This window comes from Cololabis saira, chromosome 8, assembly GCF_033807715.1.
Source record: "Cololabis saira isolate AMF1-May2022 chromosome 8, fColSai1.1, whole genome shotgun sequence".
Taxonomy (NCBI): Eukaryota; Metazoa; Chordata; class Actinopteri; order Beloniformes; family Belonidae; genus Cololabis; species Cololabis saira.
The window spans coordinates 38,138,518-38,163,570 of NC_084594.1; the positions used below are offsets into that span (position 1 = coordinate 38,138,518).

The 25,053-nt window shown below is 43.2% G+C and overlaps 1 protein-coding gene across 2 annotated transcripts in view; it reads left to right on the plus strand.

Annotated features, from left to right (window-relative positions):
- The window catches only part of LOC133448939 (bactericidal permeability-increasing protein-like), a 28,709-nt gene extending 4,361 nt beyond the window's left edge, over window positions 1-24,348 (plus strand). For both annotated transcript variants that reach the window (XM_061727961.1, XM_061727963.1), the window contains exons 2-16: window positions 4,752-4,859; window positions 4,949-5,063; window positions 5,155-5,286; window positions 5,368-5,523; window positions 5,609-5,672; window positions 9,931-9,991; window positions 10,072-10,163; window positions 10,243-10,419; window positions 10,508-10,567; window positions 10,675-10,842; window positions 16,196-16,263; window positions 16,344-16,386; window positions 16,460-16,523; window positions 23,322-23,398; window positions 23,494-24,348. In XM_061727961.1, coding sequence (XP_061583945.1) covers window positions 4,760-4,859; window positions 4,949-5,063; window positions 5,155-5,286; window positions 5,368-5,523; window positions 5,609-5,672; window positions 9,931-9,991; window positions 10,072-10,163; window positions 10,243-10,419; window positions 10,508-10,567; window positions 10,675-10,842; window positions 16,196-16,263; window positions 16,344-16,386; window positions 16,460-16,523; window positions 23,322-23,398; window positions 23,494-23,535 — 1,419 coding nt within the window. In that variant the 5' untranslated portion in view covers window positions 4,752-4,759 and the 3' untranslated portion in view covers window positions 23,536-24,348. The remainder of the gene's footprint in view (window positions 1-4,751; window positions 4,860-4,948; window positions 5,064-5,154; window positions 5,287-5,367; window positions 5,524-5,608; window positions 5,673-9,930; window positions 9,992-10,071; window positions 10,164-10,242; window positions 10,420-10,507; window positions 10,568-10,674; window positions 10,843-16,195; window positions 16,264-16,343; window positions 16,387-16,459; window positions 16,524-23,321; window positions 23,399-23,493) is intronic.
- Window positions 24,349-25,053: the final 705 nt, after the last annotated feature.

The following is a 25,053-nucleotide window of genomic DNA, read 5'->3' on the forward strand; positions in this document are numbered from 1 at the left end:
CTAAAGGAAAACCAACACAAATACTTCTCAGCACCATGGGTCAAGACAAACCTGGAGAACAGAAACTCATGAACAGTTATGTGATATCAGATCTCGAAGTGTGCGGGCTGGAAGATACCATATATATCGAACTACCCAAGGTGTACACTCACAGCACCATACCTGTTCACACCGACAACATACCCAGACAATCAGATATTGAGAAGTGGCCCTACCTCAAGGAAGTACGCTTGCCAGAATTAAAAGCAGATGTAGGCTTACTCATTGGATCAAACTGTCCAAATGCTATGGAGCCGTGGCACATCATCAACAGTCGAGATGGAGGCCCTTATGCGGTGAAGACTGCCATTGGCTGGGTCGTCAATGGGCCCTTGAGAAAAGAACTGGATGACACAGAGAACAAACCACCTCAATGTTCAGTGAACAGGATCTCTGTGATGGAAGTTGAGAAACTACTGATCGAACAATATAATATTGACTTTTCAGAGCGCAACTATGATGACAAAGAAGAGTTGTCACAAGAGGACAAACATTTCATGCAGTTTGTGCAGCAAACAACAACTTTGGAAAACGGACATTACAGCATTGGATTGCCGCTCCGGAACAGGAAAATCCAAATGCCAAATAACCGTTGTGTGGCGGAGCAATGCATAGCCAGTTTGCTCAGAAAGTTCAAGAGGAATCCTGAATTCTTTGAGGATTACAAAGTCTTCATGGACACCATTATTGACAAAGGCTATGCTGTCCAAGTTCCAGCACATCAGCTGAACCGCAACGACAACAGGGTGTTCTACATACCGCACCACGGGGTGTATCACCCGACAAAAGGAAAGTTAAGAGTGGTCTTCGACTGCACAGCCTCCTATCAGGGCCGTTCTTTGAATGGTGAATTGCTACAGGGACCAGACCTGACCAACACACTAGTTGGTGTCCTCTTAAGATTTCGCGAAGAGCCAATAGCCATCATGGCGGACATCGAGTCGATGTTTTATCAAGTGCAGGTCCCAGAAGAAGACACAGACCTTCTCCGCTTTCTTTGGTGGCCCAATGGCAAGTTGGATGGGCCCATGGAGGAATTTAGGATGACGGTGCACCTCTTCGGAGCCACCTCGTCACCAAGTGTCGCTTCATACGCGCTCAGAAGAACAGCTGAGGACCATAAAGCTACTGCATCTCCAGAAGCTGTGCAAACAGTCTTGCGCAACTTTTACGTAGATGACTGTCTGAAAAGTGTAGCTACAGAGGATGATGCAGTGACCTTAGCTAGTGAACTTTGCACGTTGTGTGCCAAAGGAGGTTTCACATTGACGAAATGGATGAGTCATAGCAGGAAGGTGTTGTTGTCCATCCCAGAGGTACACCGAGCCAGTGAAGCAAAGAATCTGGATCTAAGCCATGACACTCTACCAGTCGAGAGGGCTCTCGGTATACAGTGGGACACAGAGACGGATACTCTCACCTACAGCATGAAGCAACAAGACAAGCCTACAACAAGGAGGGGCATTTTATCCATTGTGAACTCTATTTACGATCCCCTTGGTTTCCTGGCCCCAGTCGTCTTCCCTGCTAAAGTCCTGCTGAAAGAGCTATGTAAAGAGCAACATGGTTGGGATGAGAACATTGATGAAAAACATGCTGAAGGTTGGAGAAGATGGAAAGAAGATGTTTCTCACCTCTCTGACTTACATGTAAACAGATGTTTGAAACCTTCTGACTTTGGATGCACTGCTGCAGCGCGGTTACATAATTTCTCAGATGCGTCAGAATACGCATATGGCACTGTGTCATATCTACTGCTGGAAAACAAACAAGGCAGGAAGCATTGTTCATTTCTCATGGGGAAAGCAAGAGTGGCCCCACTCAAGCAGGTCACGATCCCCCGACTCGAGTTAACAGCAGCAGTTACCGCAGTGAAGATTGACAAGATGTTACATCAAGAACTTCAGGTTCCACTGCAACCGTCCATTTTTTGGACAGACAGCACAACTGTGCTGAGATACATTGACAATGACACTGCTCGATTCAAAACCTTCGTTGCGAACAGAGTCACACTGATTCGAGAAGCCACCAAGCCTACTCAATGGAACTACGTTGGAACCGCAGAAAATCCTGCAGATCAAGCCAGCAGGGGCCTAAAGACCAAAGCCTTGATACAAGGAGGAACATGGATAAATGGACCGAAATACCTGTTGAACAACGAATGTGACTGGCCAAAACAACCTGTGCAGAGGAAAGAAAGCCTTCAAGGTGACCCAGAGGTCAAAAACACAGTCACAGTCAACACAATCGTAGTTAAAGATAACATGGAACCAATGAACATGCTGATCAACTATTACTCGGACTGGCATAAACTAAAAAGCTCAGTTGCCTGGATTGTAAAGCTGAAGAAAACTTTGCAGCAACAGAAGGATGAAAGAAAAGAGTTCTCAAGAACAATCAGTCAAACTGAAACGGATCCTGAAAAGCAAAAGTCAAAGTTAAAACAACATATGGAGAAATATAAGAGAACAACAGAACGGAAATCACTTACCTTGGATGATCTAGTCACCGCCGAGTCAGAGATAATCCAGTTCAGTCAAATGCAACAGTTCAGAGAAGAAATCAAAGCTCTGCAAAAGGGCAAACAAGTCAGTTGCAACAGTCGGCTGGTCAAACTAGATCCGATTCTTCAAGATGGCACTTTGAGAGTTGGCGGAAGACTCAACAAGTCCGCCATGCTAGAAAATGTCAAACACCCAGCGATACTCTCTAAGCACAGTAGGGTCGCTACACTGATATTGAGAGACATACACCAAAGAACAGGACACTGCGGACGGAGTTACGTCTTGGCACGACTGAGATGCAAGTATTGGATCCCACAAGCCAATTCTGCTATCCGAAAGCTAATCAGCAAGTGTGCAGTGTGCCGCAGGACCAGTGGAAGGGTCGGAGAGCAAAAGATGGCGAACCTACCCGAAGATCGCCTTTTGCCTGACAAACCTCCTTTTACAAACACTGGTGTTAATTATTTCGGGCCATTTGATGTTAAGCGGGGCCGAAGTACAGTCAAGAGATACAGTGTTTTGTTCACCTGCCTCACCCTCAGAGCCGTGCACATAGAAGTGGCAGACAGCCTCGACACAGACTCCTGCATCAATGCGATTCGGCGTTTTGTATGCAGAAGAGGTCAAGTCAGCATCATGCGCTCGGACAACGGCACGAACTTTGTGGGTGCTGAAAGGGAGATGAGAGAAACACTCACACATCTGGATAATGACAAGATTGAAAGAGCTTTGCAACCAAAGGGAATCAAGTGGATATTCAACAGCCCAGCCGCTTCCCATCAGGGTGGGATTTGGGAAAGGCAGATTCGTACAGTACGAAGAATAATCAATTCCCTTTTGAAAGAACAAAGCGTGAATGATGATTGTCTTCAGACGATAATGTGTGAGGTCGAGAGCATTATCAACGGCAGGCCGCTCACAAGTATCTCGGATGACGTGAATGACGTTGAACCTCTAACGCCCAATCACTTATTGCTGCTGAAGTCTCAACCCAGTATGCCTTCAGGTATCTTCAGCAAAGATGACACATACACAAGAAAGAGATGGAAGCAAGTGCAATATCTTGCAGATTTATTTTGGACTCGATGGACACGCGAGTATCTTCCACTCCTCCAAGAGCGTCAAAAATGGTCAAGGCCAAGGAGAAACTTCACAGCTGGAGATGTTGTGTTACTCGTGGACAGTTCATCTCCTCGCAATTCCTGGCTGATAGGAAGAGTAGTTGAAACGTTACCAGACTCCAGCGGAATGGTGCGAAGAGTGAAGATAAAAACCAAAACAAGCACCTTGGAAAGGCCTTTTAACAAACTGTGTTTGCTGGAAGAAGCAGCATAAGGAGAGAAGATCAAGTGGGAAGACTTGAGAAAAGGACGGATCATAAGAGACTATGTTGAACAGTTCATGGACATTAGAAAAGGCTGAATGTTTATGTTTGTAATTGCTTAGTCATCCTGCCTAACCAATTGGGGGCCGGGTAATGTAACGGCCAGTAAGGGCCTGATTAAGTAATGGTTAATAATTTAGTTAAAACAGTTAAAAATGGGTAATGATAATTTCATTATAATTCATAAGGTTTAAATTAGACTAAAATTCATAATTTAGCAATGTGTAGATACATGATAAAGTCTTTTCTATGTTTTGTATTTTAGGTTGTGCTGTCACTTTAATTTTGTGACTGTGGTTTCATGTAAAGAGAAGTTTAGTTTCACTTTCAGTTTGAGTCAGAAATATGCTGGAAGCAACACAGTCTTTTGACCGTGCTTTGGACGTGTAAATTACCTTAATCTTTTCAAGTAAACATTTTAAAAGCCAAGGAAGTTGTCATGTCTCATCGCTCGCGTCCAAAATAGTGTTTTTGTGGACTGACTCAAAAGGTGGTACAAATTAGAGTGAACAGAGTGCCACTACACCTGGAGTTTACCACATTTCCATGTAGTTAAAAACATAAAACACAAAAAATTATATTTTGGTATTTTATGTTCAAAAGTCACAATCATTCTTTATTTTTACTTCAGTAAGGCACTGAGTGTGATACTGTTGTATGTGATGGAGCTCTTCATTTACATGTATATTTGACCATGTGTTGATTTGGGTTTTACTGACATTTTTCTGAGAATTCTTCACAAAGCAGAAGCTTCACCTGGTTTACCCTGCTATCTTATTAAAATAAGGAAGGTTTGCTGATGAATTTGTTGTGTATTCTCCCAGAAGTCAAGATGTTGATCTGCTTTCTGACCCTGGTGGCTCTTATACCCACGTCCTCAAGCATCAACCCCGGAGTAAAGGTCAGGCTGACAGAAAAAGGCCTTGAGTATGGTAAGCCTCGCAGCTGAAACTTCCTCTTTCATTCATAGGATCTCCACACAGTTAAATCATCGTTATCAAATGTTCCTCCCTTCTGATAGGCAGGGTACTGGGCATGGCTGCCTTACAGCAGAAACTCAAATCCATCAAAATCCCTGATTTTTCTGGGAAAACGAGGGTGTCTCCCATTGGCAAGGTCGAGTACAGCTTCTCAAAGTAAGGAACCAGTTTATTTGATGCTTTTATAACTTCTGTTGAAAACTGAGGACCTGACTATCCTAACGTACCGTAACTGTGATTCTTTTAGTATTCAAATAGTGAATGTGGGATTACCGCAGTCTTCAGTGACTCTTGTGCCAGGAACCGGAGTTGGAATGAGGATCACTAATGCCGTCATCAATCTGAATGGAAACTGGAGGGTCAAGTTCCTTCGATGGATGTGAGTGAAAAAGATACATTATTTTAAAAACACAATGCAACTGCACCTTCTTCTGCAGCACTGACTTGTGTCTCTCAACAGAAGGAAGAGTGGCTCTTTTTCTTTGAACGTCAATGGGCTTACAATCAGCACAAGCACTGGAATCAAGAGTGATGCGATGGGCCGACCGGAGGTCAGTAGCGTCAACTGTGCTGCCAGTGTTGGCAGCGCCAGAGTCAAGTTCCATGGTGGAGACAGGTAAGAGAAGCCTGCTGCAGCAGGGTTGAACCTGAATGAGGGATTGTGAATGTTTTTACACTTTTTACTTACGATTTTTTTTCAGCTGGCTGTACAATCTCTTTAGCCAATCCATTGACAAGGCTTTGCGTAAAGAAATGGAGAAAAAGGTGAGGAATAACCAGCCAATAAAGTGACTAAAAGCCCTGTCTGGGGTCATGCACACACATGGCAATTCATAGTTTAATGTTCCTAACAGAACAAGCAGATCTTTAGGAGAGTCTGAGACCATCAGAAGGTCCTGCATTATGTTATATCAGTACCAAAGCAGCCTATTGTTTAAATATCCTCTACTGATATGTCCTCTTCAATTTTTATTGAGTTTTCACATATATGTATGTAGGCAAAATCAATACAACAAACAAGTTACAAGTTTACAAGTTAACTGTCTGGAGATACTATTCTTCAGTACACTGTTCCACCTTGCATTTGTTCAGTTGGTGTCATGTCTCATATATATGTTCCCAGTTTTTTTCAAATACATTTTTTTTTTTGTCTCAACCGGTATGTCAATTTTTCCATAACAAGTATTTCCTGGACAATTTCCAACCACTGCTCTTGTTTTGGAGGTTTCACATTGAGCCAGCTTCTTGTGACGACTTTCTTACTTGCTGCGAGTAATATTTTGGTACAAATGTTCTTTCATTACAACCTTCTCAATATTACCTACATACATCAATGGACAAGTATTTGGGATTTCATATCCCAAGTCATTTTTTATAACTGAGTTCTGACTTCACACTCCCACAAAATCTCCAGCAGTCTTGTCGTATAGCGAGATGCCTAAATTTTATCTTTGGCGTCATAAAATAGCGAGTTAGGTTCTTCCAGCAGAACTCCCTCCATATTAATACATTTGTTGATGTACATTTTGTCTCACACATGTGGTACCACTCCTCCTCTTACATTTGGATTTTTAGTTCTGATTCCCATTTCTCTTTTATATAAAGTCTTGATTCCTTCCTGCTCTCACCCAAAGCTTGATACGAAGCAGAAATGGCCCGAGGTCCTTTCTGTTTGTAGAAATCGCTAATATAACACCAATCACTTTATTTATAGTTTAATTTGACCTCATCTCTTTTGTGAAATAATCTCTCAACTGCAAGTATCTCAAGAAGTCTTTGTTTTCAAGGCTATACTTTGTCTTTAGATCTAGAAACTTCTAATACTGTACATATTGCTGACGCACCTTTTTGTTCTCATTCTTTGAATATTGGATCATACATCCCTGGCTTAAACTTTAAATCATACGTGAACTACCTCAGAGTGCATATATCCCTCTTAAGTCTGTACTTTTTCACTACAGTGCTCTATATTTCAAATGTAAATGCTACTGTATGAGCCATATTAATTTTGTATTATTTCCTGTAATTTTGCTCCATGCCACTAGGGGGCTATATTTGCTTTGTGGTTCAACTGGGTCAGCTGGCTTATGCCATTTAACCTGGGAAACCCAAATACAGGTGCTGCTGATTTGAGAAGCAAACTGTGTTCGACTAGTGCCTAGTGTTTGCATAGTATGTGGCTAGTTTGTGCATATGTTTTTGGGATGTGAGCAATTCGGTTTATTGTTTTTCGATATGTATTATGAGTTAGAGTTAAGAAAAATAAACCTGCAAAGCAACTGTGAATCAAATACAACCTTTCGTTTGACATGTTCGTAGCGCACTAAACTAAATTATCCATATTAGCAACCAGTTCTAGACTTTGTTTAGGTTTTAGTCCGTAAAGCTACTATTGGGTTTATAGCATGTCTCAAAGTATCTATCAGATATTTGTCCCCCACAAAATGTCTGGGTTTGAAAGCCCTGTAATTCCCTTTCCATTTTTTTCCATTTAGACTCATAGTCAGGTCTGCACCAACAGGCCAGATGTCTAAGTTGAGCTGCATAAAAATATTGTGTAAGGTTAGGGGTTTATATTTGGTGATAGAAAGATGCATTAAAGATTTACAGAAACACGAACCATCCCACAATATTATACCATAACACCTTAATATATATGTTTATCTAAACACACCTTCCCTACATCCGCTGGCTTTTAAACTTATTGTTTGTTGTGTGGTTCACTGACGTCATGTCAGAAGTAAATGTTCCTACGGACCAAAACAAAGCTGATGTGACTCTTTCTCAAAGGTGAAAAAGCTGTGTGAATCTGGAGACAGACATGGAGTCATCTGCATAGAGCGGATGTCACCTTTCTGGCAGCAATTACAAAACGAAAACACGAAGCAGCTTAAAAATGTCCTAAAACTGCCCAATTGGCACAAGTCAGACCAAACGACGTAGAAATAAAACAACTGTGTTATTACCAGTGTTGGGTAGTTACTCAAAAAAAGTAATCCATTACATCCATTACATATGACTAGTTACTTTAAAAAAAGTAATCCCTTACACTACTTAGTTACTAGTTGCTGAAAGTAACTAGTTACATTACTAGTTACATTACTTTTGGATTACTCCGCAATATCACCTGAGCTGCACCATAACTCAATTGCCAATGAACAACATATACTGTCCCAGAAAATTTGAATATTGTGATTTTCTGTAATGCAATTACAAAAAACTAAAATGTCATACATTCTGGATTAATTACAAATCAACTGAAATATTGCAATCCTTTTATTATGTGATATCGCTGATCATGGTTTACAGTTTAAGAAAACTCAAATATCCTATCTCAAAAAATTAGAATATTCTGGGAATCTTAATCTTAAACTGTAAACCATAATCAGCAATATTAAAATGAATTGATTGAAATGAATCCAGAATGTATGACATTTTTGTTTTTTTTTAATTGCATAACAGAAAATAAAGAACTTTATCACAATATTCTAATTTTCTGAGACAGTCCTGTAGTTGGAACCTTATTACTGCAGTGCCCAGAACAGCACCAGAAGTCCCGTAAAATCCCGTAAAATCCCATAAGATCACGTTAAAGGTTGATTTATGGTTCTGCGTTACACCAACGCAGAACTTTTGGCGTAGGGTACACGGCGTCGCGCACCGTACGGTGTGCGTCGCCGCGTACCCTACGCCCTAGGCTCTGCGTCGATTTAACGCGGAACCATAAATCAGCCTTAAGTCAGAGAAGTGTTGCGCAACGCGTGAAGACGCATGAAAGGCAAGTTTGATTTTCTTTTCTGTTCTCCCGTTCTACATGTAGCTGAAAAGCTTAAAGTAACTAAAGTAACGTAATGTTTTTTGTCTTAGAGTAACTATAACGGGATTACCCAAATTACAACTGTAACGCGTTACATTACTGCGTTACTGGCGAATGTAATCTCGTTACACCCAACACTGGTTATTACACATCCGAGGAATAACTCTCAAATTGTTCTTTTGTAAAAGTTTGATCTTATTAAAGAAAAGAAAGTTATGGATGAATGAAATTCTTTAAAGAAAATAGTTCCTTGTAATTAGGGCCCGAGCACTGACAGTGCGAAGGCCCTATTGTGTATGTAGGAATTTTGCTTGTTTTTCTCGTTTTTATTTTTCCGACTAGATGAGGGCCTTTTTGCCCCCCTAAACGTGCCCCAAAAGTCACCAAATTTTGCACGCAAGCCAGGCCTGATTAAAAAATTTGATATTTAATGGTTTGCATTAATGGGCGTGGCCTAATTGCTCAACAGCGCCCCCTAGAAAACTTCGTGCCTCAAGCCCCACAATACGGTTTGACGTACATGCACGAAAATCGCTACACACCTGTATCAGTACACAACTTAAAGAAAAGTCTCTTGGCACCATGGCCGAAACCGAACAGGAAGTCGGCCATTTTGAATTAATCGTGTAATTTTTGCGCAATTTATGCCATTTCTTCGGCCATTTCTTTGCCCGAACCGTAACGTGCACCCAGGTGTGTTATACATCAAAATGTGCGTCTCGATCCTGCGACGATGGGCATTACTTTTCTCAGTCAAAAGCGTTACCGTGGCGACGATAGACGCCAAAAAGCGCGCCCCCCCTTCCTCTGATTGGTCCTTATTTGGTAGTCCCTATTTTCTGCCATAACATTTGAATGGTTTGACATAGAGAGTCGTGTGTGGTGTCATCTGACTCGGTTTTGACTCCTTCACCTTAATTGGTGCAAATGAGCCCCGCCCCTTCTTCTGATTGGTTGATATTTGATAGTTCCTATTATCTGCCATAACTTTTGAATGGTTTGACATAAAGAGCCATGGGTGGTGTCGTCGGACTTAGTTTGGAGTCCTTGACCTTTATTGGTGGAAATTGCACGCGCAAGGGCCCGTTCATCGCTGCTTGCAGCTTTAATTCGTGTTAGTTATGATGAGCCTTTTAAATTTATAAATCAACATCTAAGCGCTTGTTTTAGTTCTCTGTTATGATGTTTCTCCTCGGTTCTTTACAGATATGCCCTCTGGTCTCCAAAGCAGTATCTGATTTAAATCCTGAGCTGAAAACTCTCAACGGTATAACTTTACATTTTTTAATAACCTAACCCTTTTTCTCTAATGAGAGGATGAAATAATAATATTCTACCTTATTCCAGTTGTTGCCAAGGTTGACAAGCATGCAGAAATTGAATATTCCCTAGTGTCTTCACCAACCATTTCAAAACCTGCGATAGAGCTCAACTTAAAGGTGAGGAGTTGGAAATCACTGCACATTCTCAGAGTCTGTAGATCTAACTTCATCTTCCATCGCATCTTCTCGTCGTTAGGGTGAATTCTACAACATTGGGAATCACCAGGAGCCTCCGTTCACAGCAGCAGCCTTTTCCCTGCCACAACAGAACAACAAGATGTTGTACATTGGCATTTCTGCCTTCACCGCCAACTCTGCAGCATTCGTGTACAACAGAGCTGGCCTCCTCACCCTCTACATCACAGACGACATGGTCCGCACCATGGTCCTTCTGCTTCTCTAGCACATCCATGTCCATGAGATCACTCTGATCTAAGACTTTTCTTGTTCTGTCACAACAGATCCCAAAGAGCTCTCCTGTACGACTCAGCACGAGAACATTTGGAGTCTTCATCCCAGAGGTGACCTTAAATTTGTGATTTATAGATGTATTTGTTATATATTTATTTAGAGATGCAGAAATGCCTCTGTTGGCAGTAATGCATCACAGCTTTTTTTGTTTTATAAGATTGCCAAGCGATTCCCGGGTCTGATGATGAAGCTGCTCGTTAAGGCAGAGAAGAATCCCATCACCACTTTTGAACCCAACAACATGACGATTCAGGCCACCGCCGCTGTGACGGCCTACGCCATCCAACCCAACGGCACACTTTCCCCTCTTTTTGTGCTACATTTGGTAAGTTTGAGGGCAATATTCTGAAAAGTGATGGTTTGAAAAACACCTACAATTTCCCACTGTGGGAATTGCAGAAAATCGAGGAGACAATTTCCCATATGAAAGCGTTTGTTGTTTATTGAAAAACCTCAGAACACTGAATCAACAAAATGGAGCTGTCCAGCAACCCGACCGGCATGGAGCTCAACGTCATCATCACATTTAAATGGGCATAAAATAACTACGGACAGTAAATTACATGCAACTTATACATTTGGCATTTAATAATGTCCGTAACATTCACTACACAGGTCCCCCCAGAATTCACCATATCAGAAGAAAAACACATCAGTCACCGGGGAGGGGGGTGTATCAACCGTCCACAGCAGCTGCGCTGTACTGGAGGTTGATGGGAGCTGACTGCGGCAGGGGTCACATCGTGACAGAGGTGCGGGGCCGGCAGCGTGGGAAGTTGGGGAGGGGGGAAAACAGGGGGCGGGGGCAGAGTGGGAGGCCGTCCGCGTCGTGGGGGTTGGGCGAGTTCAACGGGCCTACCCACGTCCAAGTGAGCTGGTTTTAGGCGGTCAATGGAGAGGCGCTCCGGTTTACCGCCCATGTCCACCACAAAATGTTTGTCTCCCACCTACAAAAACCTGGAAAGGGCCCTCGCAGGGCGGGCGTAGCGGTCCCTGGTTGGCATCACGGCGAATGAAAACATAGCCTTCTTAGGTGCAGCAGGGACGTGCGACTGAGGTAGGCCGTGACGGGAAGTAGGAACAAGCGCAAAAAGTCTTGCATTGTCCAGTAGAGCAGACCGCTGGAGAGCAGCAGACCAAGGAACCGTGGTGTTATGGACAAAATCCCCTGGAACCCGCAGCGGCTGCCCATAAACAAGCTCGGCAGATGAGGACTGTAGGTCCTCCTTTGGCGCAGTCCTGATCCCAAGGGAGTTTGTCGACCCAGTTGTTGTCTTTAAGGCTGGCACGCAGGGCAGCTTTCATTGACCTATGAAATTGTTCACAGAGACCATTAGCCTGTGGGTGATAGGCAGTCGTGCGGTGGAGCTTCACTCCGAGGCTCTGTGCTACAGCGGTCCACAGTTCAGACGTGAACTGTGCGCCTTGGTCAGAGGATATATCTGAAGGGGTGTCAAAACGAGCAATCCAGGTGCCAAGAAAAGCCCGTGCAACCTCAACATATGCCACCGATGTCAATGGCACCGCCTAAGGCCAGCGGGTCGTCTTGTCAACCATGGTCAACAGGTATGAGAAACCGTGAGAGGAGGGCAGAAGGCCGACCAGATTTACGTTCACATGGTCAAAACGTCTCTCAGGAACCGATAACAACTCCAGCGGGGCTTTAGTGTGTTGGTGGACCTTGGCCCGTTGGCACTCGACACAGGTACGATTGGCCGAGGACTGCCTGTGGAGACGTCACACAGGAGTGTGGTAGATATATTCAAGTGATATATGTTTTTTAAAACGTTTTTACACGTTAGTGTTAGGGTTACTCTGGGTTTAACCCAAACCAATGTGACTACAAATATGGCGCTGATTAGCATAAAGCTGTGTAGCATGACTCTAGGGAAATGTTGTTCTTAGCTAATATTGTTTTTTTTCACAGAAATGGAGGTTGTTAATACTAAAATAAGAGTGTACATAGTAGTTTAAGGGCATGATACACACATTTGTGTAAATATATTTTAAATATATAATTGTTAAATGTGTGAAAATTAATTTTAACCAGGTTTTACCCTTATATTATAGCGCCACCTAGTGATGACTACTCTGGCATGATACATTAGATCAAGAGCTTTCCATAAAAGTTGGTTTCATGTCTATAGTCCCTTTTATCGCAGAATTATAACCCTTTAAAAATGCATCAAGGTCAAGGTTCAATGGTCATTATTTCAAAGCAGGAGGCATGTATGAGCTTCTTTCTGACTTATGTTAATCTACAGGTCAAGGCTTTTCCAAAAATGTATTTGGTTTTATCATAGGATTAAGTTTCATTTTTACCCCTGTTGAGTCGCATGATCTGTCAGGTATAGATTCTGACCCTCATAGCTCCAGCCTGGATAAAAATTTTAAAAAAAAAACGTTTTTTTTTTTTATTCTTTGGTGGGACTAATCTTTCAGTGTATTGATGTTTTTCCTAATTACAGTCATACATTGTGTTTTGGGCTAGAATATACCTTATTTTACCTAACAAATACATCCTGGGTCAGAATGACATACAGTAACATTGCTGTATTTGAAGTGATTTACCCCCCACCCCACAAAACCCTCAGAATGATCATACATGGTCAGGATTATTATATTATATTATATTATATTATATTATATAGGAGCATGAGGCAGGATGGAGGCAGGATTTATGAAAAGAATTTGTATACGTTTTAAGTTTTCTAGTAATAATGTCAGATGAAGCGTTCAAACCCAAAAGGATGAGTCCTCTAGTGTATCTCTCCGTTGCCTTGAACAGGCTGTGTGCTGCAAAATGTGCTGCAATTCCGGGCCGGAATTTCCCGCGCTGTCCTGCGGATGTGACGTCACATGACGCTGCATGCACGTTCTCCCCGTTCTCCCGTGCCGGCTTCGCTGTTGGCTGCAGTACCCCCGACGGCCGTCGTGGCAAATGGTGGCGCTATAGAGTCTAATTTCTTAAAAGGAGCCTCATGCTCCTTTAAGGGGTAAAACATGGTTAAAATTAATTTTCACACATTTAACAATTATATATTTAAAATATATTTACACAAATGTGTGTATCATGCCCTTAAACTACTATGTACACTCTTATTTTAGTATTAACAACCTCTATTTCTGTGGGAAAAAAAATTAGCTAAGAACTACATTTCCCTAGAGTCATGCTATACAGTGTTATGCTAATCAGCGCCATATTTGTAGTCACATTGGTTTGGGTTAAACCTAGAGTAACCTTAACCCTAACCCTAAAAACATATATCAATTAAATATATCTATTATGTAGTGCATCTGAAATAGTAACTACATTTTATAAAGATGATGTATGTTAAGGAATTGTAAATATGTTTGTTTATTTAGGATACTTAATTTAACGTCATGTAAATGACATTGATGTATTCACAGTGATTCAATATAAGTTGTAAATGTACCTGTGTACGGTTTATTTTAATATTTAACGTTCAAAAGCACAATATATTTAACGGTTTTGTGAGGAACCAGAGCGGCCTCCCCACGTACAAGGGGACAAGGCAAAACTGGAGCTGGGTGATGAGGTGTAAAAAGAACCTTGCAGAGCGTAGAATGCCAAAAAAATAAGGCTTTTTATTATAAAAAAGCACAAAGACATACAGGGGAAGGCAAAAACAATAGTCTTCAAAAATGGCACAAAGGGGCATAGCCTCTCAGCAAGCTACATCAAATCAGCAGACTCCTTTCTGGTATCCAGCCGCTGCTCTTAACCCCAGGCAGGGTGGAGAGGTTGATTGGACACAGGTGTACCACAATCAACAGAACCAGGCACACCTGTGTGCTGCTCCCCCGCAGACCACGCCCAATCCTCCACTCTGCCACACACATTAAAAAAAAGTCCAGTGAGAAGGGGAGGGATTGCTCACTTTCTCACACTTCCCTCCCCCTCTGGAGTCTCGCCAACCCCGTTGCGAGACAGGAAAACGGCCATTTCCTCCGGTTGCCGGCCGCTTCCTCCCGGTATCCGAGGACGCTTCCTCCCGGTATCCGAGGACGCCTCCTCCCGGTATCCGAGGACGCCTCCTCCCGGTATCCGAGGACGCCTCCTCCCGGTATCCGAGGACGCCTCCTCCCGGTATCCGAGGACGCCTCCTCCCGGTATCCGAGGACGCCTCCTCCCGGTATCCGAGGACGCCTCCTCCCGGTATCCGAAGACGCTTCCTCCCGGTATCCGAGGACGCTTCCTCCCGGTATCCGAAGACGCATCCTGCCGGTTACAGACCTCCTCCTGGTCACCGGGTCTCCCAGACTCCTGCTGGTCACCGGGTCTCCCAGACTCCTGCTGGTCACCGGGTCTCCCAGACTCCTGCTGGTCACCGGGTCTCCCAGACTCCTGCTGGTCACCGGGTCTCCCAGACTCCTGCTGGTCACCGGGTCTCCCAGACTCCGCCAAACCCACGGCGTCGCTTCCCACCTCTTCTCTCCAGTTTTCAGGTGGCGCCAAAGATCCCACTCCTGACACCAAATGTGAGGAACCAGAGCGGCCTCCCCACGTACAAGGGGACAAGGCAAAACTGGAGCTGGGTGATGAGGTGTAAAAAGAACCTTGCAGAGCGTAGAATGCCAAAAAAATAAGGCTTTTTATTATAAAAAAGCACAAAGACATACAGGGGAAGGCAAAAACAATAGTCTTCAAAAATGGCACAAAGGGGCATAGCCTCTCAGCAAGCTACATCAAATCAGCAGACTCCTTTCTGGTATCCAGCCGCTGCTCTTAACCCCAGGCAGGGTGGAGAGGTTGATTGGACACAGGTGTACCACAATCAACAGAACCAGGCACACCTGTGTGCTGCTCCCCCGCAGACCACGCCCAATCCTCCACTCTGCCACACACATTAAAAAAAAGTCCAGTGAGAAGGGGAGGGATTGCTCACTTTCTCACAGGTTTACTTCCACGTAACAGTAATCAATCACCACACACCCACGATCCATAAATTGAAATGTTAAATAAAGTTTATAAATAAAAAAAATAAAAAACACGTCCACGTCGGGGCTTCGTCACGTGATCAGGATCTCCGCTCGTCACTATGACGTAGAGGGGATTCCCAGGGAATTCCCTGTGTTTGACAGAATGGGAGAATGGTTAAAACAATGAATTTAAATATCGCCTGTCTCCACTTACTGGTTCAAAAGCAATTAAAACTGATATTTTGTGGCTGGACGACGCTCTGGTTAAGGTCTGGTTAGGTTAATGCACCACTTATGATTGGTTAGAAGTAGGAAACGCTTGTGGTTTTTGCTAAAAATAATCATTTCACATCACTTACGCCACCTCCGTCGTCATGGCGACAGCAAACAACATGGTTAAATACTCAAATTTACGTTAAATACTAGAAAACACGGTTAAATACTTGCCGTCAAAATACTGTTAAAAATGTGCCATTTATTGAAAAACCTCAGAACACTGAATCAACAAAATGGAGCTGTCCAGCAACCCGACCGGCATGGAGCTCAACGTCATCATCACATTTAAAGGGACCACGATCCCTGAACAGTCATAGTTGCATGAAATAACTACGGATAGTAAATTACATGCAACATATCAATTTGGCATAATAATAATGAACGGTGTGTAGAACCACACTTAATAACCAAGGTGAATTATGTCCGTAACATTTACTACACCACCGCTGTTTTTGCAGGACACCAGCGTGACAGCCAACATGGTCGTCAGTGGAATGAAACTTGTTGGGAAGGTCGGCCTGAACAAGTAAGAAAAACAGATGACTTTAACCTGGAGGTCCTTGAAAGGATGTGATCATAACATTATAATATTGTCCATTTTTGCAGAATGAGTGTCACCCTGGGCACAAGCTACGTGGGCCAGTTTCAGGTGAGAGCTGCATTTAATACACAAGACTGTGAATATATTCAGTTACTTAAACCAACATTACGCTTAATTGCAGGTCAGATTACTCGACAACATCCTCCAGCTGCTCATGAAGACGGTAGTGATACCCATAGTAAATGGTGAGATTGTTGTTTTTGGTTTTCAACCATAATTCAAAAATGTAACTACCCTGCAACTTTCCAAGGGCTCCACCTTCCTGACAGAACAGTTCAGGACGAGTGAGTTAAGCTGAGCTGTCAGAGCATCATTACACACATTATCTTCACAGAGACATTCAATGTTTACATCTGTATCAAAGTTTAACATACTGCATATTCAACTGTTACCCACTTCTGGAGACTGAATGACTGAAATTACAGATGCATTGATGTGGGAAGAGCCCATCAGCGTCAGTGGACGTTCTTAATCCTTTCATTTAAAATCTAAAAGGACTTCAATGTTGCAAGCACGGTATTTTGTACTCTTAGGGGTAAATCCACAAAGAACAGATTGCGCCCGCTGTGAATTGCGCCGCAATTTTTTTTGGAGCTGAGTGCAATTTGCCCTTGTCTGAGTAAGTGAGCGGAGCTGTTTCCAGTGTTCTCAATTTCTCCATGATATTTCAGCACACAGATTGGTCCATAATGAAAACTGCAGAAATAAAAAATAAAGCGAGTGAAAATAAAACGCTGTGAGGCGCAAGGGCGCAATTTCCACTGGGAACAGGGGGGGCATGCCCCCCCACTTTTCAAACTCATGCTTTTGTCCCCCCCGTTTTATTTTTTACAGTTTAAGAACTAACGGTAGGCTCAGCCTGTAAATCCTCAAGACACTGTGCGAAGAGCCCAGCTCCCCCTCCTCCCTCCTCCCTCAGTGCTGTTCAAGGCTGATTTATGGTTCCGCGTTAAATCGACGCAGAGCATACGGCGTAGGTTACGCGGCCCGCGCACCGTACAGTGCGCGTCGCCGCATCTTTCAGGCCCTTTTTGTGCGCAAGCAAGCTTTATAGATGAGGTCCCAGATAAGGATCTGACGGTAATTCATGTTCTGTGTTTTGCTACACACACCTACAGGTCAGCTGTTAAACACACACATTCTAGATTTATATGTTTATATGGTGGAATTGTTTGTAATAAAGCAGCCCCTACTGTATGGATGAATCCTGAGCTCCGTCCTGTTATTTTTATTTTTAAATCCGAGATAAGTCCACAACCCCACTTTATCTGACTGTTTACAGTCATGTCTGACTGTAGATTTCACCCTTAATATCATTCAGTATCACACAGGCTTGAATGATATTGAAGAGAGAGAGAAACAGAGACAGAGCGGGAGTGAGGAGTGAGTTTGCACGCAGTTTATACACGCTTTACACGGTATTTGCTCCACTATTTTTGCGTGTGGCAAATAGCGCTGGCCTTTGTGAATTAGACGGTTTTTGCAATGAGGCTTATTTGCATAGAAAGGGGGCAATTTTGCGCCGAGTGTATGAATATTACCTAATTTACATGCATGCAAATGGCACAGGCGCACAATGCCACTATTTGCTTGGCAGCGCAGTTTGTGGTGCAATTCGCCCTTTGCGGGTGCTTTGTGAATTAGACGATTTCTTTTTGTGTCATTTGCACCGGTTTAGCGGCCGCAAAAGCAGCGCAATCCTTTTGTGGATTTACCCCTTACTTTATAAGAAATGGCCAAAACTGGTACTGCAGTCACTTTCAAAATATTGTTGAGCGGCGTGTACCCTCCCCCTCCTCCCCCCGACCAGAGGTTGCCAGGTAGGCTGCAGAATGCAGCAGGAACGTAGGTTGCCATGGCTGCGATAATTAGAGCCGAGCTGGCAACCCGGATGCCGAAACAATACTGACTTGGTGATTGGGAGATAGGTGGAGGGGGGAGCTTCAGGCCAAAACAAAAAATGACAACATAAACATCAGTTGAGGGCTGCAACTCCTCTTTTTAAACTGGAATATCCTGGCTTGAGTGCTGTTGTCAGTGACATAAGTATTTGAAATGAACATGACTTTTAAATGTCTGTTGACATATCGGGGTCATTTTATGATTCGTTTTATTATTGCTCTTACATACAGCTCCTTTAATACATTTTTTGAACTGAATAAAATATCAGGCAGCCAGATGGATTAGTGTTTCCAGGAGGAAGTGGTTATGGATAACGGATGTATTGATAGAGTAAAATATTTGTTACTGTTGATGGTTACATGTGGTAAAAATCTCCAAAACACATCAAAAGCAAAAAATGTAATCTGCTGTCAAACATTACCGTAGTAAATAAGTTATGTTTTGCAAATATGAAAAGAAAAACTCACAATTAGCAACTTTAGAAGTCAGACTGATTACCTTGGTAACGTCTGATGTAAATTTCAAGGCCTAATGACTAATCCTCAAAGCCCAGGGGCCTCATCTATAAAGCTTGCTTGCGCAGAAAAAGCGCCTGAAAGTTGCGGAAGCCACCTTCTACGCAAAGTCTCGGATCTAAAAAGAAAAAACTAACCGAAAAATCTGCGTATCTCTACGGCAACCAGGACCCTCCCGTAAGAATTTACTTAAGACACGGGGAACTGGCGACGCAGGCTGTGAGGTGGTGAAATGAAGCCAGATTCATGTCATACTCTTAATAATGTCATCACATATCACAACATAGGCTATATCAGACTTATAATAAAATAGTGCTGATAACGGAGCGGGCGGCGGGGGGGGGGGTGGGGTATGACTGCCGCTCCGAGCTCACTACTCCACGCCGAAGAGGAAAAAAGAAAGTGTTCTGATTAAAATAAGGAAAGTTGGACTATATAACAATTGCGTTCATAAGGATAAAGTTAAAAAAATTTTTTTTAAAGAAATAGTCCCTTCTCCCCGTGTGTATCTGCCTGTCATGCACGGGTACGTGCGCACATGTTGTTACAGCCGGAATTATGGTTCTGCGTCACACCAACGCAGAGCCTACGCCGTAGGGTCCGGCGTAGGGTGCGCGTCGCCGCGTACCCTACGCCGTAGGCTCTGCGTTGGTGTAACGCGGAACCATAAATCAGTTTAGAGCAGTTCTGAGGGGAGACGGGAGGGAGGAGGGGGAGCGGGGGCCGCCGGGCCGCCGTCCCGAGTGTCTTGATGATTTGCTGATCCTACCGTTAGTTTTTAAACTGTAAAAAGTGGGGGGGACAAATACATGATTTTGAAAAGACGGGGGGACATGTCCCCCCTGTTGCGCCGGGGAACTCACGGCGTTTAGCGCAGCAACGGCGTGCTGCCACTCACTCGCTTTATTTTATTGTATAGCCTACTATTTATATACTTATTCTAACTTTTACTGTGACCACCAAATAATGTGGTTTTCCTGTCCTCCACATCATATCTAGGTCTCCGTGAAAGTCAGTGTCACGGTGGCTGCTACTTCTCATTCATTCTGACGCCAAACTATGGATCTGCGCCAAACAGGCTGTAGAAAGCCACTGCGCATACTCAGCAGGCTCATCCATATGCATTTCTGGGCGTGATAGGAGGCGGATTCAGCTACGCAACCTTCCAGCTGGACTGCGTGGAAGTCTGCGTGCACATGGTTTTATTGATCCGGATTTTTTTTTGCGCCCGGCATTTTCGGCTTTTGAGAGTACGTGCACTTTTAGTATGAATTCTACGCACTCCATTTTAAATGAGGCCCCTGATCATTTTTATGAAAATGAAACCAACATTTTTTCTTAAACCTCTTTTTCTCACATAGCTTATATCCTTATCTTTCTTTTTGATGGATTTGATTGCATTTTAATGATGACAACGTCAATTATAGAGTTCTGTTTTCTTCCTGCGTAGTATCTATGTGGAGAGCTCGCTATTTATTTTATGTTCCCTGCAGGAAAATATGCAAATGTACAATCTGGCTGTCAGCTAACGAAAACGTAAGCTACGGTCGTGTTACAATTTCGCCTATGTGAGCATAAACCTAGGCAGACATGGACACAGAGTCAGGAATCAAGAGGGTCCCCTCAGGTTTCATCACCTGAACCATTTGTAACGTGTGATAAAAGGACAATCACCTGTCCAGCAGAAATATAACCACCTTTTCATCCCTTCTGTTGTCATCACCAAGGAAACGCCACATCAGTATTAACTCTTGTTTTACATTGTTCGTCCATCCGTTGTGTTTTGTTTGTAGCTGTCTTTCTTTTACAGTTTTGGTGCATTTTCGACTATTGTTAGCTATATGTAGCAGCAGCCACTGCAGCCTGCTGCCATTGCCACCGACCACCGCCTGCTTGCCTCCAACATCAGTGTCATGTACCGCACGTGCTTAAATACAAGCGCACGGAAGCACCGCTGACACAGAACATAACTGTACGGGTCTTTTTTTACCGTATCTCAGACTTCACACATGACAGGTGTCACTTATTTAATTATTTGTTGTCAGAATGTAACAATGATTTTAATCAATGACAAATAAAATGGTTCATTAAATGATCAGGGGCCTCATCTATAAAGCTTGCTTGCGCAGAAAAAGCGCCTGAAAGTTGCGGAAGCCACCTTCTACGCAAATCCTCGGATCTAAAAAGAAAAAACTAACCGAAAAATCTGCTTATCTTTACGGCAACTAGGACCCTCCCGTAAGAATTTACTTAAGACACGGGGAACTGGCGACGCAGGGTTTGAGGTGGTGAAATGAAGCCAGATTCATGTCATACTCTTAATAATGTCATCACATATCACAAAATATATCAGACTTAAAATAATAAAATAATAAAATAAAATAATATAGCGCTGATCGTGTTCCTCTGTGTGTGAAGCTGTCAGTCAGGACTCTGGTGCTGCTGGAGCTGCAGCCGCGGTGCAGGACACGCCGGGAACCTCCTTCACCGCTTTAGGACAGAACAAATGAGGGGCTGCGTTTAGGGAGCCCCACGGAGCCCCTCATTTCTTCCCTAAAGGGACTCAGATTTGTTTTCATATGAGTTTTACGGGCGCGTGAAACCTTTACGTGCGGGTGTATGGTGCCTAAATTATGCCCCCGCGTTAAAACGACGCAGAGCCTACGGCGTAGGGTACGCGGCGACGCGCACCTACGCCGTAGGCTCTGCGTTGGTGACGCAGAACCATAAACCCGCCCTGAGCAGCTCTGAGGGGAGACGGGGGGGGGGAGGAGGGGGAGAGGGGGGTGAAGCAGGGCTGCGGGGCCGTTCTCGTATCGCTTTCATACAGTGTCTTTTTTTTTTTTTTTTTTTTTAAATATTTTTTTTATCCCCGATTTTTTACCCATTTCTTCACCCAGTGCTCATACCTAAGTAACAGTCCTGGGCATTGCTCTCCTCTGCCAACCCAGGGAGGGCCCTACACTGAGCTCAGGTCTCCTTCTTATCCTGAGGAGTGACGGACCGCTTCTTTTCACCAGACAGGGTGAGGATTCTCTGACCGGACGTAGCGCGTGGAAGGATCACGTTATTCCGGCCAGATCCTCCCCACCCCATCTGGCGCCCCGGTTGGCCAGAGGGGGCATGTGTAGCCCAGGACTGTGTGCATGTTTTTGTGAGGGTAGCTCACATTAGCTACCCAAGGGAACACGGGGAGAACATACAAACTCCACACAGAAAGGCCCTTTCGCCAACCCCACCCAGGGTGTGGGCACTGAAGTCATGGGAGAACTAACACGCACTTCAGCACCCACAGCGTCCCCGGCGGGAATCGAACCCAGGACCTTCTAGCTGTGAGACGGCTGCACTACCTGCTGCGCCACCGTGTCATACAGTGTCTTGATAATTTGCAATTTAAGGCTGAGCCTACCGTTAGTTTTTAAACTGTAAAAAGTAAGGGGAAAATAAACATGATTTTGAAAAGACGGGGGGACGTGTGTCCCCCTGTTGCACCGGGGAACTCACGGCGTTGCGCGCAGCAACGGCGTGCTGCCACTCACTCGCTTTATTTTATACTATTTATTTTTCTACTTTTACTGTGACCACAAAATAATGTGGTTTTCCTGTCCTCCTCATCAACAACATCTAGATCTCAGATCTCAGTGAAATTCAGTGGCACGGTGGCTCGACACGTTCATTCATTCATTCTGAAGCCAAACAGGTTGCAGGAAGCCACTGCGCATGCTCAGCAGGCTCATTCATATGCAAAATGATTCCATTTTCGGTAGAAAGTGGGCGTGTAGAGGGCGGGGTACCAGGCGGATTCACGTGCGCAGCCTTCCAGCTGGACTGTGATTTATAAAGAGAACCTTACTTGGAAGTCTGCGTGCACGCGGTTTTATAGATCCGGATTTTTTTTTGCGCCCGGCATTTTCGGCTTTTGAGCGTACGTGCACTTTTAGTATGACTCCTACGCAGTCCATTTTAAATGAGGCCCCAGATCTCTCCGGATGACAATTTCTGGTGCAATCTGCAAATCACGTGGGTAGATTTAGCTAAATTAACCTCTTTTGCAGCCAAGAAATACAACTCTCCCTCATGTGTCTAACTGCTAAGTGGGTGGAATGACCTCGGGTTTGTGTCACAGCCTTTGACCGCTGGACAGAAGGGTGGATTCAGGCATAAAGAAGTTCATGTTGAAGACTTCACCACAGTCCTCACGGTCTCCTAACTTAAATGTCAGTAAAGATCTGCAGCCAGACCTCAGTGGAGCAGAACATCCAACCAAACCCAACGATGTCAGACCTTGAACTCTCTAGCATCAATATTTTACATGACCAGGTTCAGAGATGCTCTGTTCTGATTCTTTATGATCCACATTTTGTTGTAACTGAAATAAAGTCAGTGACTGGATTCTTTGAGTTTTAATTTGCACTTATTTATTTTCCATGTTTATGTATATTTTTAATCTGCATTCTTTCCATAGACTTATCTGTCAAGCCCTGATGTCACTGTGCCGCTTCCTGCATGAGATTTCTGTGATTGATTGATCTAAAATTATCTAAAATGATCCATTTCTCATCACAGTTCAACTTGCTAAGGGTTACCCACTTCCTGCACTTGGAAAGATGAGTCTCCAGAACACTCAGCTTCAAGTCCTGAAGGTTAGAGACACGTCTGATGAAGCTGTGATGGATTTTCAAAAGATCACATTTTGCAAGTATCACTATATTAATAAAGCTTGTGATGTTTTCTGCAGGACTTCATGATGATCGGGACGGATGTTCAGTTTAAAATCTGAACTGGACTCGTACGACCAAAAGAGACTTCAGAGCGATCGATTATCAGTTACCTTCTGGACATCATGTCAGAGATTTTTCATTTTGCTTTCTTTGTAATGTCTTGCTTTGCCAGCCTTTTATGTTTATACACGACTTGTGGATATGATGCCAGTTACTCTCGTTCTGTCGTAAAAGTTGACGTTTTATGGGATGAGGTTAGCAGAAGGGTTTGTCTAAAGCAGATCGCAGACCTTTAGTCTGCTGACTGGTTAAATCCTCTCAAAATGTCTGACTTTATGGAGTGACGCGACAATTTGCAGACTCCAAAAGAATCCAAAAATATGAAATTACATCAATCAAACATCGTAATCTTTGAAGAAAAAAAAAAGAGCAGCCAAGCTTATATTTCTTTAATAAATTCTAGACTTTTAGGTCTTCCAGACAGGATTTGAGTAACTCCTGTAGCAACATACACACAGAAATCTGCCATTTGGTGTCACTGGAGGCCGTCTGAGGGCCTGCGTCCATCACGCCGGCTCCTGGAGGTTCCATGGGACATCACCGATCCTCTCAGCGTGCTGTGACCTAGGGCTCGACCTCTCAAACTCTGCGAGTTCGCTGACAGGATCTAGACCAGTAACACAACACATCAACAAACGACTTACTAAATGTTGCTGAGCAGCGTCGCACCTCAGTTTCTGCTAAAACTGTTCAAATGAAATCAAACCGCTGAAAGAAAACCTTTCCTCGCTGTCGCTGACTCTGATGCTCTGAGGATTCAACACTGCTGGACATGTTTGACCTGATTTAAATAAAGGTTTGATGTCTTAAAATGTGGAATTTATATATATAATTATTTCTTATTTATATCACCATTTGGTAAAAGAAATGTATTTCATATTTTAAACAGACTCTTACTGTTTTTAAGAAAATCAGCAACATTAATGCTGATATCACCATTTGAGTCAGTGTTTGTCTTTAATAAACATTGTAAAAAGATGACACAACCCTCTTCCGAAAAAAATCTAATTGTAAGAATTTTTCTATGATTTTAGGAGTAAATAACAATTAAACAATGAGAAACTTATCTTATCTATATTAAAAAAAAAAAAAAAATCGTAGATGAGTGACACAACAACCCTCATCAGATTTAGACGTTTCACAGTCCTACATGCAAGTAAATTACTAAATAGTTTATATTTTTCTTTCAATACAATTCTTTTTTTTTTTTTTTTTTTTTTTTTTTTTTTTTTTTTTCTTTTACCTTGTCTGCACACATATTATTGATTGATACCATGACGGTAGAAACCAAAAGTGTATATATGTGCATTATTACTATATGTAATATATACATATATATACGCACACATATGCGTACACATACATAAACATACACATACAAACCCAGTGTTTTTTTTTTTTTTTTTTTTTTTTTTTTTTTTTTTTTTTTTTTTTGGGGGGGGGAGGGGGTGGGGGGGGGTGGTGACGACATCCACTGCCAATCCAGGAAGCAGGAACACACGGAGACACACGTCAAG